The sequence below is a fragment of the Triturus cristatus genome, chromosome 12 (assembly GCF_964204655.1).
Source record: "Triturus cristatus chromosome 12, aTriCri1.1, whole genome shotgun sequence".
Classification (NCBI taxonomy): domain Eukaryota; kingdom Metazoa; phylum Chordata; class Amphibia; order Caudata; family Salamandridae; genus Triturus; species Triturus cristatus.
The window spans coordinates 234,061,607-234,079,731 of record NC_140595.1 but is presented as its reverse complement, the minus strand read 5'-3'; the positions used below and the strand labels follow the sequence as shown (position 1 = coordinate 234,079,731).

General features: G+C 43.7%; 1 protein-coding gene across 11 annotated transcripts in view; it reads right to left on the bottom strand.

Annotated features, from left to right (window-relative positions):
- The window catches only part of LOC146775776 (butyrophilin subfamily 2 member A1-like), a 506,274-nt gene that overhangs the window by 130,355 nt on the left and 357,794 nt on the right, over positions 1-18,125 (bottom strand). For 7 of the 11 annotated variants that reach the window (XM_085637618.1, XM_085637620.1, XM_085637617.1 and 4 more), the window contains 2 exons: positions 16,602-16,712; positions 8,371-8,466 (listed from right to left, as the gene is read on the bottom strand). In XM_085637618.1, coding sequence (XP_085493744.1) covers positions 8,371-8,466; positions 16,602-16,712 — 207 coding nt within the window. The remainder of the gene's footprint in view (positions 1-8,370; positions 8,467-16,601; positions 16,713-18,125) is intronic. The other 4 variants (XM_085637622.1, XM_085637616.1, XM_085637615.1 and 1 more) reach the window with 1 other exon arrangement.

Here is an 18,125-nt window from a genome sequence, read left to right as displayed (position 1 = left end):
AGGGACCGGGTAGCCTGGTTGGGGAGGTCACGGGGCTGTGTGAGTGTGGATTCCTTTTGTTTTACCTTTTCCCCCTCACACTTAGTCTTTCTACGACACCACTTCCTTACATTTTTAAACACAAAGGTGTGGTGGTAGCCCCAGATGATCCCTCACCCCCTACCCCCTTGCAAACCCTGTACAGCAGAATACCCGTCTCACCCGTGTGTTCTCGTGTTTGTTGTTTCCTTTCCCCTCCCTTCGGAGACTCGGACGGGAATCACACCACCGGGAGGAAGAGATGCACGCAGGATTTACAAAGCGAGAAGAATCCAACCCCCTCTTATACTTTGGAGTAAAGACTGTTCAGCCTAATAAACAGAAAGAAACCTACCTCAAACTGGTGTACCGGAGCTCATTGCTTCCTCCCCCCTTTTGAGAGAATTCAATGTATCACCTTTATTAGCATTCCAAAAAAAACTCTAGCATAAATGTCCACTAATGGTAGGCTTATTTATCCAATGATTTAATACAACTGCACTGCAGAGGGAAACGTTAGAAACCAAAGAGTGCTGCGATTAGTAGTTTGAGCCCATCTTCATAATACATCGAGATGCCACACAGTTAAGCACTTTAATGTCAAAATGTTCATCTGCCCAAGCCCTTCAGTCTCCAGGTGTAGACTATCGCCCTACACCACATATTTTATATGTAAGAAAAGAGAAGAAGAAAAACACGTTTGGTATCCTAGTGGGTTGCCAGATTACTGCATTAAATTCTGACGATATGCTCACACTATATTTATGACGAGGCTTTCATTGCTGTACTATAGAAAACTCCTTTACCAATCAAGAGTGAATATCTCATACAATGCCGTAGGTTAATACGAGAGCTGAGGTGAAGGGGTTAATAATTCAAGTTACGCAATGCCAGCTTATAATCACTTACACAATTTAGCATTTAAAAATCAAATGACATCATGCATGCTCACTTGAATTATCGAATCCACTGTGTGTGTGTAGTAAACGCCACACGACAATCTACAACTTCGGCGATTTTCACATAATTATATGGATTTGCCGCATCATCTAGGACTGCTGCATAATCTGCAGGTTTTAACAAAAAAAAGTTTTGTTTCTAGGTCAAACGGTTCAAAAATTATTAATAATAAAGCAACAAGTGTTGCCGCAGGCTGGAAGGCCCTTTGCAAAACTGGTCACCTTTCTGTTGCTTATTTCTATACGTACGTGTTAAACTGGTTCTAATGAGGTGAAACCATTGCCCAGACAATATCACCACATTTAAAAGTGACTAAATAATGAGGTAATACTACTACAAAATGTGCCGCAATATTTGCCTTTTCTTGCCATATAATTTACTCAAACCCTCTCGGGGAATAATTCCAATGGTCTGATCACAAACAATGGTTTACCACTCCACCACTCCCCCCTTCAAAAGCACGTTTCCGCTCACAAGAGGTGTGGCCCCGGTATTCGGACTGAGTTGTCACTGTCAGGTTTTGCGTTGGACAGTAGTGTCCTCTACTCGCCGAGGCAAAAAAGACGTAAGTACACAAATAGTAAACTATTGTATTGTAGGGTGCCTCGCTGATGCAAGAATATTAAAAACTCACCCAAATAACTGCAGTTTTAAGGAGAATCCGACACCACTTTTTGCTAACTGCAACTCCCTACCTCCAAATAAGCAAACTCATGAACCAACTTTTGTCAGAGAACAAAATAATACACATGCTTCATACAAAAAACCGCAATATCAATGACCTGCATTAACAAGCAGACGAAAACAACCGCGTGCGTGTGGCGGCAAAAGTGAAAGCAGCTGCAGCGCCCGCGAATGGTGCGCGCGCTCGTGTGAAATCTGACACAAAACAGATGGCACACTGTGCGCTGCTGCTCGTAACCGCAATCCCTAGGCCTTTTCACACGAACAAGCGTGTGAAAAGTCCAGAGCGATTCCAAAAGGTCATTTTCCTAGAACAGCGCTGTACTAGGCTCGACCTAAAAATGGCTACCTTACATATGCACTTTTGTAATTTTGAAATAGACCGTGAGTGTATGGCATGCACATATTCACGCAATTTAAAGAAAAACTTTGCCTCCTTTCTTTGAAAAACTAACCCTCCCGGGATGGTTAATTCCAAGAGCTGAAATGTTTCAGCTGCAGTGGGAGGCTGGGAGCCTCCAGCGCTGTGAAACCGAAAGCCAATTGCTCCCGGTTTTCTTTCAAAAATACAAATGTATGTGCAGGTCGTGCCCGATCGATTGGTACAGTGGGAAACAATCTAAAGTGAGATTTAAGGGTGGAGTGCGTGCCACCATGAGATGGTGTTGCGCCCCTCACCCCACAGTTTGAAGAACTCTGCCTTAGGGGCTCTTTATGGCCTCTTCTTTTGGACATCCCCACCAGTGATAGTTTTGGTTACCCTTATTTTGACCCAGTGGTCTGCCTTCTTCCCCCAATTCTTGAGGAGAAAGTCGACCCAGGTGTACCAGGAACCGATGTAACTTCTCTTACTCAACAGATGCTCTTTCATGATTAAATTGTAAAGCCTATAAAACTCATAAACATTGTTACCGTTCAACCAGCCACCTAGGGCCAGATGTATCAACGCATTGTGCGATCGCAAACAGGCCGATTCGCAGAATCGGCCCGTTTGCGATCTCCAAAAAGCGTTTTGCTATGTATCAAGATTTAAGAATTCGCAATATGGGTAATCGCAATTATTTGCGATTACTTAAATTGCGAATGCAGATAGGGAATCGCAATTTGCGATTCCCTAAATGCTATTCTTGTAGCCATTGCAAAATGCGATATTGCTTTAAGGAATCGCAAATTAGCACCAACTTCAAGTTGGTGGTAATTTGCGACTTCCTAGAAAAATGCACTTTTTTGCATTTTTCAAAGTGCCATGTGGTGCACATGCATGTCCTTGGGGCATGTATGTGCGCCACATGTGCACACATGCACATTTCAGGGGTGCAACAGGGTGTCCTTTTGGAACCCTTGCACCCTTGAAATTGCATGCGCAATTTCCGAGTACCTATTGGGTACTCGCAAATTGCGCATGCAATTCCCATTCATTTCTATTGGCCAAGAGGCCCATAGAAATGAATTGGAAGCCATTCCTTATTTGTGAATCGCAATTTGTGAGTCGCAAATAAGGAATGCGTAGGAATGGCTATTTTAAATGCGAAACCTACATGCATTGCATTTTGCGAGTCCTTAAAAGCAAATCGGTAAAATTAGCTGATAAGGAATCACAAAATGCAATTTTGATACATCTGGCCCCTAGTGTCTTAACTGAAAAGTCTACAGAATCAACCCACAACTGACTCCAAATTTTTCGAGTCTCCTTGAATTTGATTATATATTCCTCAGTGGTGAGTACAAAGCCCTCAATTAGAGTACCCTTCATTAGGTTATAATACTCAGCAACTGTATCGTTCAATGTCAAGAGTCTATCCCTGCATTTTCCTGAGAACAGTTCCCACCAGAGAGAGCCCTAGTGCTTCTTGGCTACCGTTATACTGATGTAAGCTCTCTCGAAGGCAGATAAACCACTTGGTGATATCATCACCATCTGTATATTTGGGGACAATCCCTGTGGGGATTTTTGTGTCAAAAAGTTCCTCTCCCTCCCCCTAGTTATGAAATTGCTGCCATGAGAGATGGGACCTGGTCCATCTCTTTTCTCTATTTCTCTATATCCAGGAGTTGAGCTTCAAAAGCTAACCTCCTGGCCAATCTTTCTAGTGCAAGCTCCTCCTCTGAGGGAACTTCTTCTGAGACAGGGGTCTCCACCACCTCTTCAGCATAATCTACTCCTTTATGATTGTCATGGGATTCATTTTGATATACTGGATAATCTCTCTCATATTCTGCCAGAAGCCTTCTAAGCTTCTCAATGATAGCATGAGAGAGAGTTTAAATACCATAACCTTTAAAGAGAGCCCTTAACTGGGAGTAGGATAACAACGTGTAAGCGGTAATGTCGAGCTAATGAGCCTGGTTCTGTCAGTCATTATTTCACCTTAAGTTGGGACTTTTTTGGAGAGGTAAAAACATTAACAAAATACTCTTTGTCCTAACTAAAGTAAAGCTTCTTAAATTCTAACCACTAATTTCAGGGACTTAACCAAGGCCCAAGCAAAATGTTAAAAATAGACCGATTTAAAAATACAACTAGCAAAAGACAATTTTTGGATTTACTCATGTGGTCACTTATTGATAATGTGCTATCAGCAAACTCAAAGTCGTAGACCCCACCACTGATCCACCAATCCACTCTCTATATAGTGTACTAAGATTGAGTACACTGTGCAGAGAGTCCAGTGAGGCCCAGATTTGTATACAGAGGCATAAGTAGATAACACTATTTGTGGTAGTGTGAATGAGTAGTTAGGCTTATCAGAGGGTAGTGCTAAGCATTGGTTGTAGTCACGGAGGCAATACATGAGACACACACTGAAGAATAAATTGGAAACCAAACTGCAAAAAACACAAACTGAATTTTATATAATTTTTAAGACTAAGAGCTTCGTTCACAGGTAAGCGCTTTTTTAGCTATGAATTTTCAAAGTTCGAAAAATAACTCACTGCCGTGCAGCAATTACACACAATGAAAGTCCATAGAGAAAAATACATGAATGTATATAAAATCATACACTCGGTTCTAGGGCTTCACTTTCATGCTTTAGAGTAGCAGCAGGCCAAGGTCCAATGTTCCACCAGCGGATCGTCGAGAGAGTCCCAAATTTAGCTGGGAGCAGGGTGCTGAGATCATTGGTACCTGGTGCACTACGAAGAAGGGGTCCACCTCAAAACAGGCTGCACAAGAGGACTTACAAGTAAGTCTGGGGGACCACCAACAAGGGATCGGGTCGCAAGGGCCTCAGGACCACGGGAGCACAGCCGTTTCGTCAATACCCATGCCGGGCGGGCTAAGTGAGGAGTACATAGGTCAGCCGGTCTCTGTGTCTCAAGATGGTCTTCGCGGTCAGAGGCACGCAGGTGTAGGGACGATTCAAGGACAGCTGGGCCACTCATGGAGTAGGTCTCAGGGGTCTTGGTGTCCCTCGATGGGTGCTTGCTTCCTGGAAAGTTGGAGTCCGGATTGGACTCTTCGTCATAGTGTCGGTTGCAGGTGGCCCGGTACCACGGGTATTGCTAGGGCACGACTCCGGTAGGACCTGGTTTCCTCTCACTTGGTGGGGGGGGGACAGATCTGTCACTCTGGCGCTGGTGTACCGCTTCTGGTTTGGTTGCTGCGTCAGTGTCGCCAGAGTGCAGCAAGTCGGTAAGTCAGACTCTGCAGGTTCAGAGACTGCGGTTGCAGGGGACTAGTTCCTCTACTCCACAGGAGTTCTCTGGTGATTGTGGAAGGGGTGGAGGTGTTCCAGGGTTCTTGAAGGTCTCTCAGAGCAGGACGAATCAGCACACAATGATGGTCGAGTCCTTTGAGGCAGCAGTCAAGATTTTGTGGCAAACGTCTGCAGCAGGTACAACGTTCTCAAGTCAGCAGCTCTTCTTTGTCTGTTTTTTACTTAGGTCCATTGACTCTGAAATTCAAGGCCTAGGGGTGCCATCTAAAAACTAAATTTAGGGGCGTTACAGGGGGTGGGACCTAGTAGCCAATGGGCTGCCTACCTATAGAGTGTCTATACCCTCTGTGTGACTGCCTCCTGTAGGAAGGGGTGCAATCCTGACAACAATAGGCTAATTTACTCCATCCAAAGATGGAGGAATTGGAAAAGTGGGGTCCACATCACCTGTCCCACCTTAAAGTTGGTGCTGGCTAAACTTGAGCACACCTCCTTAATCTAACTAATTTTCCTGCCTGTCCCCCACACCAAAAGTGGAGCCTGGGTTGCATTTCAAAGATGTCATGCTTTTGAAACTTCCGGCCTTGGAGTGCCATTACAGCCTGGGGGAGGTGTGAAGCACCTCTGCTGAGAGCAGGCATTGTTCCTGGCCTCTAAGTGTGCAGGCTCTCAACCCATGAGGTCAAAAACATGTCTGGTGGTGGCAGGCTGGCTAAGACTAGTTAGAGACCACACCAGTGTTCGATAGGTTTTCAAGGGGAACCTCTAGGGTGCTCTCTATGTGCATTTATTAATAAATCCAAAAATGGCATCCGTGTGGATTTATTAAGACAAGATGTTTGGTACCAAGCATCCCTGGGTACAGTGAAACCATCATGGTGCTGTGGAACTCGTAATGATAGGTGTCGACCCATATACACTCTCTATGGCTTCCCTGCACACTTACAATATCCAAGAATGGACTAAGATATTGTACGGTCACATCTGCTCATGTAGATATGTTCACATATGGGATACAGTGCACCCTGCCTTAGGGCTGTAAGGCCTGCAGTAGGGGTGAGTTACCTATACCTCATGCAGTGTATGTTTGCATGGCACACATGGCTGACTTGCTATGTTGACTCTTAGGTTTTCTCAGCACCAAGATACGCAGGCTGCAATAGCAATTTGCATGGTCTTTGTGAGGGGTCTCTGTGGTGGTGTAATTATTGCTGTAGTCCCAGTGGACCCTCTTCAGTCCCAATGGCCCAGGTACCAGGGGAACCATTCACAGGGGCCTTACAGGGGTTTCTGAACTTGTGCCAATCGTGGTACAGTTTTGGGAAAGAGCCTTGGCGCTGGGAATCTGGTTAGCAGGGACACAGTTCACTTTAAGTAGAAATCACATCATGTTCTAGGCAATAAGTGGGGGCTTACCATGTCAAAAGAGGCACTTTCCTACAGTTCCCCATCAACCGAGACAGACCCTTTCTTCCAATTTATGTTGACCTACAGAGAAAGCAGATTGCACACTAACCCATAAGATATTTCTCAGCATCTTGGGCCCTATACACCCAATAACACTAAAATATCTTGAGAAATTGATATTAATTCTGAAAGTACTAAAACCCCAATGGCTTACCATTTGTGAACAGAGCAAAACAGGATCCATTAATATTCTCTGTAAGATGAGTCAGTACTGGTTCCTGACAAGAACATACTTTGCCTCTGGTATTGTTCACACATTTCAGCCAAAAATCCCCCTGTTGCCAAACGTGTAAAGTGTTTGATTCCATTGTTTTCATAATGTGCGGTCTCTTTATTACCACATTTGGAATAAGGTTTTAACAGACAAAACAAAGTATATGAAAGCTCATGTTATAAAATACCCCAAAATGGCCTTGCTATGATTACTTAACCTACAAAATGAGTACATAAATGTATCCTATTGATCTGGCTCTTCACTTGGCTAAGCGTTGTACTATTTATTGGAGGAGAAGCGATTCTCCTTAATGTTAATTCACCTTGATTAAGGATTTGGCCCTTTAAAATGAAAATGACAAAACATTTGTCACAGCAGTCCAAGAGATATTTGGGACGATAACCAAACTTATGTGGGTCATTTTATTTCAGAAGCAGGGTTATTCAACCTGGATGACTTGGATGAAAAAGTCCCCCATTGATACAATAGGATGTGCAAATCTGCTGCACACGGTTCATGAGTTAAAAAAAAAAAAGCCAGACCCTGCTTTATCTAGGAGGAAATTGAACAAATGGAACAGAGCGTTATATCCTTCATTTTACGGCACAGGCACCCTCTGTAAAATGAACTGTAATACAGACCCTTGGCACCTCCAGAAGCTAGCACTGCACAACACTTCACCTCAGGTAGAGGGGAACACTATGACCGGCCAACCAATATGGAGATGGGACCAAAACGGATTTAATCCCATCATCATGTAAGGTCCTTTCTCATGGAATTCTCTGGACTATGATCTGAGAACCCCTAAATCATTCCTTTTTGTAACGGTCTCCAAAAAGCCATTGTCCATTATTAGACTGGATTTAACCATATCACACTTTATAAAAGGGATTATTTTCACAAGCATAAGGACTTTACCATGGTGAAATTCTGCTTGATGTCCGACAAAATTCTTGAGTTTTCAGACTTGTGGCAAACCGCACACCCACTTAGTGCACAAAATGAAATGTTCCTGCTCAACAAAGGACCAACATATCTAAATAAGATATATATAGTCGGATGACTTATTATACAGCACCTATATCTACACAATGTTTGCTAAGCAATTCTGCATTTTAACTTTATGCAAAAGGGCATAACAAACCATGCTGATGATTTTTTGGTTCCAGGTCACTGCTAACACTGCTTTCTCCACCCAGTAGGCAGCCAAGTCTTTGCTCCTGCCAGCGATGAAAATCCCATCCTAGATTGGATTATCAATTTATTTGAGCTGATCAGACTCGGTATACAGGAACTGAGCATAGCAAGGTGATCTTTATTTGATCCAGTACACTCTCTGTACACAAACAATAACCATTTAATACTTACTTGCATTTCTCCCCTCCGATTCAGACTCTTCTTGGAAATGCAGTTCCTCCTCCGGTTTTAGATTGTGTGCAAACACAGATGTGACACCTGGCTCTCCTTATACAAAGAAAAATTTAAGAAATATTGAAGAAAGATTCTACCCAGCTTATGTCCAAAATGAATAACTGTTTTAAACTCAAAAATTCAAATACATAGAGACATCACATGAGAATTTGAAAAATACCATTATCATCACAAAATGGGTCAAAGTGGTATAGTTAATAGACTATTGGATTGATTGATTGATTGATGTACTTATAGAGCGCAGCTATCACCCTACGGGCATCTTGGCGCTTGCATTGGGAACCCGTCCTGGTTTTTCCCTGTAAGATAACCCGTACTGGGCATCCCCAAGGTGAAAGCCAGGCATCCCGCCGCGGGGGGCCGTTGTGGAGATTAAGCAGGCTTGTTGCCCAGAGCTGCATAGTGTGAACTCGTGCTTAGAGTGGGCACCGAAGCGAGAATTATCGAGCCCGTGGACAATTGGGCTCTGGACCCTGCCGCGTCGGGAATCGAACCCAGGTCCCGGGTCTGATCTCTGCTTCAGGGTATGCCTCCTCTAACCAGTGAGCTACACTTCTCCACTCCACTGAATTATCATTACAATAATTAATATGCATGATAGTAAGTTTTCCAAAGGTCAAACATTTTCAGTCAGACTCACAAAAGATTAAAACATTGTAGACACAACCAAGTATAAAGCCAGAGTTCAAATGCTGGAGCTTTCCAGGTTTAACCAAGGCAGGAATATCGACCCTGGGAAGTGGAAACGACTGTCAGAATCTATTGATGATCTCACTTGTTGACATGCCTTAGCACTCACAATACTTTAAAGACTTATGAAATATAACATCAGACAGTAATAGTTGACCAGTGTGTATGACAGGTGCCCACACACAGGTCAAAGTGAAGCAAACACTCAGTGGAATCAGATAATGTGCATGAAAAACCTATGTATCACAAACCTTTGTCATATTTCTCAGACAACCACTGTTTAAATAGACAGCTCTTCTGGGCATGCAAGCTCGGGAGGGAGTTGACGCACAGACTGCTCAGGACAGACCTTAGCACCTGGGATCCGGTTTGTTGCAGTTGGAAGGGGGCTGACTACAAGTCCCAGAGCCTGTTACGGCAGGAAACCACCAGTGTGGTGTCTACTTAAGCACTCAAGGGCTCCTGCAGTGTTGAAGCCGATAGTAGCAGTCGTAAGGGGAGCGTACTACAAACCCTAGAGCTTGTTGCTGCAGGAAGCCACCAGTGTGGTGTCTGGGCCCTGAGGCGCTCTACTTAAGCCATGAAGGGCTCCCGCAGCACGGGACGCTCGTGGGTCGTGCCCAGGCAAAGACCGGGCCCATCTGCGCCAGTCAGCGGCAGGAAGAAGCGTGGCTGGCCACCCCTTTTGGCTAGATCTTTACTAAATAGACTGGAGGCTACCTGCGCTGCTGTAATATATCATCAAGGACCAGTTCAAGGCCAAGGTAATTTTTCTCTGATATCCAGTATTCTGTGATTGTTCCGTTTGACTGCTTCGCTAGGCTGCTCACTGGCATCCCTGCTTGCTATCACTCTATTGGTATCTAGGCTGAGAAGAGGAATAAATGGTGCTGAAAGGTGCCACAACAATGGGTAAAAAGAAAGGGCCTCTCATTAAACCCCGTCTCACTCTGCCACCCTTGTGTATCGACCATGGAAGGTTTTCTCCATGGAGCTGTGAGTGTTGTATCGAAAGAAATAAAACTTGTTGAAAGGAGGCTCTCGTTGGACAGGGACATTTATTGCGCCCCTCCCATGGTTCACTCGCTTGCACCTGTGTGGAGGGGCCCTCCCATGAAAGGGGACCAATGGGGGTTCGTGATGAAGATCGAGGGTGGCTACCCCTAGAATGGACAGACTCATAATTCCAACTACACCAGTTATCAGTCCGAAGTGGAAAAGAAAGACTTGTGTATCTGCCCAACCTCTGCACAGTCTTTGCCGATGGACCGACTTATTTCCAACTCATCAGGAGAGGAGGTGGGCTCTTCCCTTAGGAATGTTTCGAATGGGGATCTCAAAACATTGTTAAATAATAAATTGGACACAATTCTGTTGAGAATTTCCCACATTGAAGATAGGGTTTTTGAGTTATTGTCCCTGATGGCCAAAGGGAGGGCTGGGTACAAGGTTGCTCAGGTGCAGGGCACAGCAGAGGAGCAGCGGGGTCAGTTGATCCAGTTGGCTCTGGGAGGGTCCCTACATTAATCCAAGATCTTGGTGGCACAGGTTCAGGCGCGCCCCAAGTTGTACTAAAGAAAGGGCCCATGGGGGTATTTCATAGCTCTTGTAGTATAGATGCCCCCCGTCCATTGGATGAACTAGGGGGCTATTGGCCTTCAGCCTCTCCTATCAACCCCAGAGGTCTGTTAGATTTGCCCCAGAACCAACTCCTTATGTAATGGTCCTGAGGAATGTCCCCCCAATTTTAACCCCAATTGAAAATCTTACCAGGTACTCAAGAACACAGCGATGCACTGGCTTAGCTCACATCTCTCTCTTAGGATGGAGCTTGCGGATTCTATTATCATGGCACGCAGAGTTAGGTAGATAGGCAGGGACTGGAAACCAAGGGCAGGAGACTGTGTGTTGGTTAATTTGAATTATTCTTGGTTAGCTGGCGATCTACTTGCTGCTGCCCCCAATTGACATCAGGCCCACCAGGGATAGTTGCCCTGCCTTTGGGTTTTTCTATAGACCGGATTTTTTTAGCTCGCCCATCATACTATCATTTGGCTGGAAGGGGGTCCTGTCCAGCTAACGTCCACCTTGCTTCTAGGCCACCCCCCCCAGTGCCCACAGCCAATCGATTTCTTCCCTTGAGTGGTATGGAGTGCTGCGATTGACTGGACTTATGTGATTCTTTCCAGTCTTGCAGGGTCCACAGAGCCTCCCCGGGAGTACACTCAAAGCAGCCAAAGGGCCTTACGTTGTTGCAGGTCTTTCCTCAAAGTTTAGTGACCCCAGGTGGGTGCATTATGTTGAATCCTTCCACATAATTTGTCTCCAAGAAACTTGGGCAATTGATAACAGCATTTTTCTTGACAGATACATGATGTATTTTGAACCTGCGGTTCTTTCAATGGCAGGTAGGGTGAAGGGGGCTTAATCATGTTTGTTAGAATTCCGTTGAGTGGTTATACTTTGGATCTCATTTGGCATGTTCGCACAACGCAGGGAGTACAACTATCAATGACTGGATGCTTACCAATAATTTTTATTTTTATAATAGCAAGGGTGGGAGCTCTGACACCTCGGGAGTTTACTACCTGGATCGTGCCTTAAATCCATATCAGTCATGGGTGATGGCCAAGCCCAAATCGTCCTTGTTGGTGTTTTTTATTTTCATTTATGCAATCCTACACTAGTTAGTGGTGCCTCTACTGGCAGTTGTTGGTTAAATGAAGGGTTACATTTTGCTCCCTCACAGGATGGTCAGAAGTTAAACGAGCTCTTAGATTTACATAGCCTGGTTTTAAGCATGGAGAAATTGGTGAACTCCCCAAACCCCGTAATTTGCCCGTCTTACAAAAGGAGGGGTAGTGGATTGCTTATAGTTTTTATATTTGTTTTGTCACCATTATACCTGCTCATTTCTCATTTTAATATCATTTTCAGTCCTTTCAGTGACCACAACCCATTATCTATAACTTTGGATATCATCATGGGCCCAAAACCACAGTTAAGGGGCGCACTTATAAGCCTATCCACTGTCGACCAGGAGAGAGGGCTGAAAGGGTCTCAGGTGGACGCTCAGCGCCTTCAAACTTCTCTCTCTGCATCCTGCCTACATGAAATTAACATTTGTCTGGATAGTGACGCAGGTAGGGGGAGGTACTGGAAGCTTTTAAAGGCGTAGCCCTGGGGGTTTGTAAACTTATAACCGTCACAGCCTTCAGCCCCCGGGTGTCACAAAACCCTAAATGTTTTGATAGAGACTGCTCGAGAACCCTGCGTCACCTGAAGGCAGACTTAAAGCAGGTTCAGAGGGACAGGCATTTGATCAGAAGCTGTAGGTGGGTCTATAAGTTGGCTCAGAAGGTTTGTAAATATAATTTACAGGAATCAGCCTGGAAGGAGCTTTGTCAAGCCTGCGAAACGGGGGACAGCTCGGTATTCTGGAGCGTTGTAAATAGGCCTTGCTTTGTTGAGGGCTCTGGCCCGCTCTTATGCCACCACATCTCAGAGCAACAGTGGGTGGATCATTTTGAGGGCATTTATAATCAGGGGGGTGGTGGGCGATAAATCCCCTGTTACACCTGTGAAATTTGGTAACCGAGTGGTCTTCCTGTTCGGTATTCTCATCCTATCTAGCAATAAGTCCCCAGGCCCGGACAGTATACCGCCAGACCTGTTTAGAGCAAATACAGAGGTTAGGTCCCCTATACTAACGCAGGTCCTGAATGCGGCTGCACAAGAGGGGTCGTTACCTTCTTCGACCACCTTTGTGATTGTCCCCATATTTAAGAAGGAGGACAAAGAGAACCCACAATGTTATCAGACAATTTCTTTACTGGATGCTATGGTCAAGGTATTGGAGAGGGTGATTTTAAATAGGCTGTGTGATTGGGAAGAAGAAAACAATATTTTGAGTGATGCTAATATGGTTTTAGGGCAGGAGGTCGACCTCAGACCAATGCCTGAACCTCCATTTAATCATTAATAAATAATTTGGGAGTTTTATTTGACGTTAACAACTGCTGAAAACTCCTAGTTGAGGCTAAAAGATCAGAGTCCCTAAAAATGATGGGGGCGTTTTTCAGTTCTGCACATAGGCTTGGGTCCAGGGCACCAAGAGATCTTCTAAAAATCTATCTACCTGCAACGCACAATTGTGTTATGGTAGCGAGGTTTGGGGATATGTCAAGTTGGATCGGATTCAAATGACAGAGAATAATGTTTTGCGCAAGCTGGTCCAGGTCCCACAATACACTCCACCATTTTCAGTGCATGCGGAGCTTGGGCTTGATTGTGTTTCGGACCTGATATCTTTAAGCCCGCTCCTGTGCTGGATTAAGATCTGGAGCAGGGCTGTGTTGAAGCTAAGCCGGCTCCCGTTTGTAGAGAGAAGGTTCAGAAAGAAGCTTTCAGTAATGGGCCAAATGCTTTTAAAACTGTGCAGGGGACAGAGCCATACCTGGGCTCGGTTCGCTCACAGCATGACAGGTTTTTACTGGTTAGGTTCAGGTTTGATCAATTGCATCATTTCTTGGCGACCCCATGTGGGTGGGCTCTGTCTGAGGCAAGGGCACCCTGCAACAATGAGTCTCCTCTGGATATGCTCCATTTTATAATGTTTTGTTCTTACTTCAGCTGGCCGAGAAAGCATATTTTAATCCCATTGCTAAAATCATTGCATTTTAAACAAGTTAGCCCTGTCCTGTTGTACCTTCAGATGCTTCCCACTGAGCATGTGATTTTTACTGCTTTATCCTTCTTGCAAGCTGCCTCAGTGTCCGGGAAAACAAGACCTGATTAATTGTTTTAATGCCTTCTGTTTTTATGAGTAATCTTATGTTTTCATTATTTATGAAATTGATACAATTGTGCTTGATCTGTATTCTTTTATGGTGATTTTATTTACCGAATAAAGATTCATATTGATTGACATTTCTTCTGATTCGGTTACATTGTTGCCATTCACTGAGCTCAGGCTGTCTTTTATCTGGTTAGCTACGTTAAGTCACACTCTGAGATGAGCCATTGTTTACCATTACAGAAGCTTCCCCTTATGTATATCTGCTGTTTTAGGATTCATCCTAGCACCATGGTCTGCCACCACAGCAACACTACCACCTGTTCACCAGTACCAATGCAGTATTGAAAATACATTTTGGGCCTATCATGGCAGATGTGGTATCTTCAAAGAGGTATTCTGTATAAACACAGTGTTCAAAACAGATCACAAAACGAGCTACCTCATATTAACATTTGGGATTTATATTTTGGTTTACGGGCAGCTATTATCTACACCAGTCTCCAAAGGCCAAAACTCCCCAGTAATGGTACTTCCAGTTCTTTGCATTTTATGACAACCAAATTATTAGCCATTGTAGTATCATACCTAGTGCCATGTGTTCATAACACATCACCTCCCTGTCCATACACGACATTGTCTGCCTTCTTAGATTTTGTCAATGATGGGAAGCCCAAACACAAAGCTCAGGTTAACGGACCTTAACAAACATGGTTAACTAATCCTCTTGACAAGGGCACTAGCATTTGTAGGAGGGTACACAATGGTACAATTAAAACATAAGAAATAGATGCTGGCAGTAGACATAACAGATAAAAGAGATATGCTGGAGCACTGATATTAAGAATAGTCAGGGCCGTCTTTAGGGCAGTGCGACTGGTGCGGCCGCACTGGGCGCTGACCTGTGGAGGGGGCGCCGACCTCAGGGTTGGGCGCTATGTTTAGCAAAAATGTATGATTGGAGAGATGAGGGGTACTTAAGCTTGGTCGTAGTGAGAGATTCCGAGGAGGCGTTCATGTGGTGTGGGGGCGCCAACAATGATTTTTGCACCAGTAGCCACCAGCACTAAAGCCGGCCCTGAGAATAGTGCTAAAGTTAACAGTGCATACAATTCTAGCCTGCTGTACAGGTCTTAATAGGGCTCCGCACAAGGACATTCTGTTCATTATTAACATTCACTATTAGTAAAAATAGAGAGGTAGTCTCCAACCAACCCCCCCCCCTCGTTCTTTGTGTTACAATCTTGGATCTCACAGCTAAGTGCATCTTTGTGTTGAAAATGCACCAAAATCAAAGTGAAAAAATCAAAGAAAAATATCAATGCAGCTTCTGCTGAGTTTTACATTGCTGCTCACAGGATACAGAACCTTTTCCTTTGTTAGCTGCATACTGAGCAGTTGTTCAGTTGCATTCCGGCTAGGAACAATGACAAAGCATGGACATTGGATTACTTAAATATAATCGAACGAGGGTCAGCCAAAAAACTCCAAAGAACCAGAATCATGTTGGCCAGCTCATTTTCAGATTCCAGCTTTAGAACAACACCTGTGCTGAAAGCTCCATGGCTTTAAATTAAAGAAGAAATATGGTTCAAGACATCACAACTGGAACAACTTATGTTCAATGTACACACCCCTGCACACTTGTCCAAAGGTTTCATGCAATAGGATCTAGCCAAGAACTGGCGATTGACCTCCTTGAATTAACATGTCATCCACCCACTTAGATAAAGAAGACAGTTGGGCCACTCCTTGCACCACTAAGGCTTGACCCTCCCTCCAGAATGCCTTTCAGCACATACCAGTTATCGAAGGCACTTCGATGAAAATCAATAGAGGTCTAAAGACAGATTTCTTCTGCTTTCTGGCTGATGGCTTGCTATTCTCTGGGCCCCCTTTTTCATGCCAGGCCATCTGACTCCTTGCTTGTTCATGATGCTGTTGATATGCCCAAGTTCAGACAGTCCACACAGTCTTCCGATGAATATGAATCCTTGTGTGCCTCCCACTACCAAGGCTTTACAGTCTTCTATAACTACAATGAGCCGGAATACGATACAGAATAATAGCGATTTTTTTCAATTTCACTTGAATAAACTCGTGGCCCATCCCACAAACCCATTTAAGTGTTTAGAAGCAACTTTATAGCAGCTACCAAACAAAACCACTAAATGAATGACTGCAGCTCTCCTGAAGCCAATCGTTGTTTATTTTACTCTAAACTTGGTATGCTTCCATGGAATAAGATAGCCTCGTGCTGAAGAACTTGGCCTGTGGAGGTTCCTGAACTGACAACAATGACTTTGTAGTACTACTTCAACACATTCCTAACCTTCCATCTTACAAATCCATGATTCTGATGCTTATAATGCTTAATTCTTCCTTATTGGTTTACTATTTTCATTATTCATTTAGTGTCATAATCACTGGTCAAAACAGAGGCCTTAAGATCTGGTATCAGGCTATAAAAACAAATTTAATTGGCACAAAAGGCAAACACAATGTAGGAGGAGATAACATTAATGAGACAAACTAAGCTAAGTGTTATATAGCTATAAACCTGAGACACAGTAAAGCAAATGTTGTGATCAAGTAACATGACAATAACAATCATCTTGTCTGTATAATATAGAAATGTACTGATGTAATATCTATTAAATTACTACTGTGACTCCCAACTAACCTATAACTTTAATAAAGCTTTCTCTTCTTTCCGATCTCTGTTGGTCCATAGAGTAAGTATTTACATCTTCTTTTATGTTGAAAGAAGCTGGCGGTGTAATAAGAGAATATCCTGGAGTACAAAAATACAAAAACGTAAAGTGCATGTGCATATACTTAAACAACGAAGTTGCACATTACCTCATTAACAGTTGTTAATTTTTTAGGCCAGAAACAATTACCATAATACAACACCTGTTTATGAAACTCAACTATAGTAAAGTCTGATCAAGGGGTTACGCTCCAGTACCGAAGAGAGAGGCTTGTGGACCACTCCTCAGGCAGTTTAATATGATGAGTAAAGAAATTAGGTGATCCAACTGGAAGCACTACAGATTTCTAATAGCATAAAGACCAGCATTTCAGCTAAAAAATTGCTCTTCCCCCACTTGCGTGCTCCTGCAAAAATGAAGGTAAAATGTCCAACAGTTATGACATATATCATAATTTCTTGGCACAAGGTCATGAGGAGATACACAAGTCATAAAGAATGAGCCTCATTTACAAAACTGGCAATGAAGGTAAAAGAAGTACATAACTAACATTACCAATATAGGGGTGCAGAAATAACAAGCATTTGCAATGCAATAGGTCTTGCCTTTGCGAGAGTTAGAGCTATTGGCGTTGTAAATGGTAATGTCTTTTACCTATGTGTTTTTGTTTGGAGTGTTGTGGATGTATGTGGTGTGGAGTGGAATTAAGTGGGTTGGATTTTAATTGTTAGTTGTGGAATTGTGTGGGGTGGTATTGTGTGGTGTGTAGTGTATTTGTGTAGTGGAATTATGGGGCATGGTGAATAGATAGACGTGAGAGCTGTTGCCAAAGAAAGAACCGTTTATAGTCAGATCGGAAGAAATCTGGAAAAGGAAGTCTTTAAAGAACTTCAGAAGATGTCGGGGTACAACTTAGAAGCTAGGGGTACAGAGCCTGTAGGCGACAATCTGAAGTTACCACGTGTTTAATGAGATATGTGGGTGGTAAATAATGTGGTAGTCGGTACACTGAAAGCGCTGGCATGGACATGAAAGGAAGCAGATCGTTCCCAGAGCCTAATAAATTCCAACGGGAGCAGAAGCAGCTCAAAGAGTGATCTGTGGAATTAAAGGAGGAAAATCTAGTTCATATCAATACTGGCCAAAGGTGCACTGGAATGGAAAATGGAAGCAGGCCCCTTGTACTTGAAGAATGTGAATGGGGCTAGGGGAAATAATCCTAACTTTACAGGCGTGGGACCGTTATCTTGTCAATTTTGGGAAAAACGCATCGAACCAGATGCATGCTGTTCACAACAGCTCTCTGCAATCCTTGAGGTAAAAAGTAAACTTTATACTTAAGACAATTGAGTAATTTTCGCAGTGCACCAAAATGGTGATGCTCGGAGATCCAAAGGTTTGAATTTTCACCTCACAATTACTTCTGGCAGTTGTACGCCCTTTCCTTCAAAAAGAGGCACACTTCCAAGCCAGCTGCAGTAACGCTCCAGAAT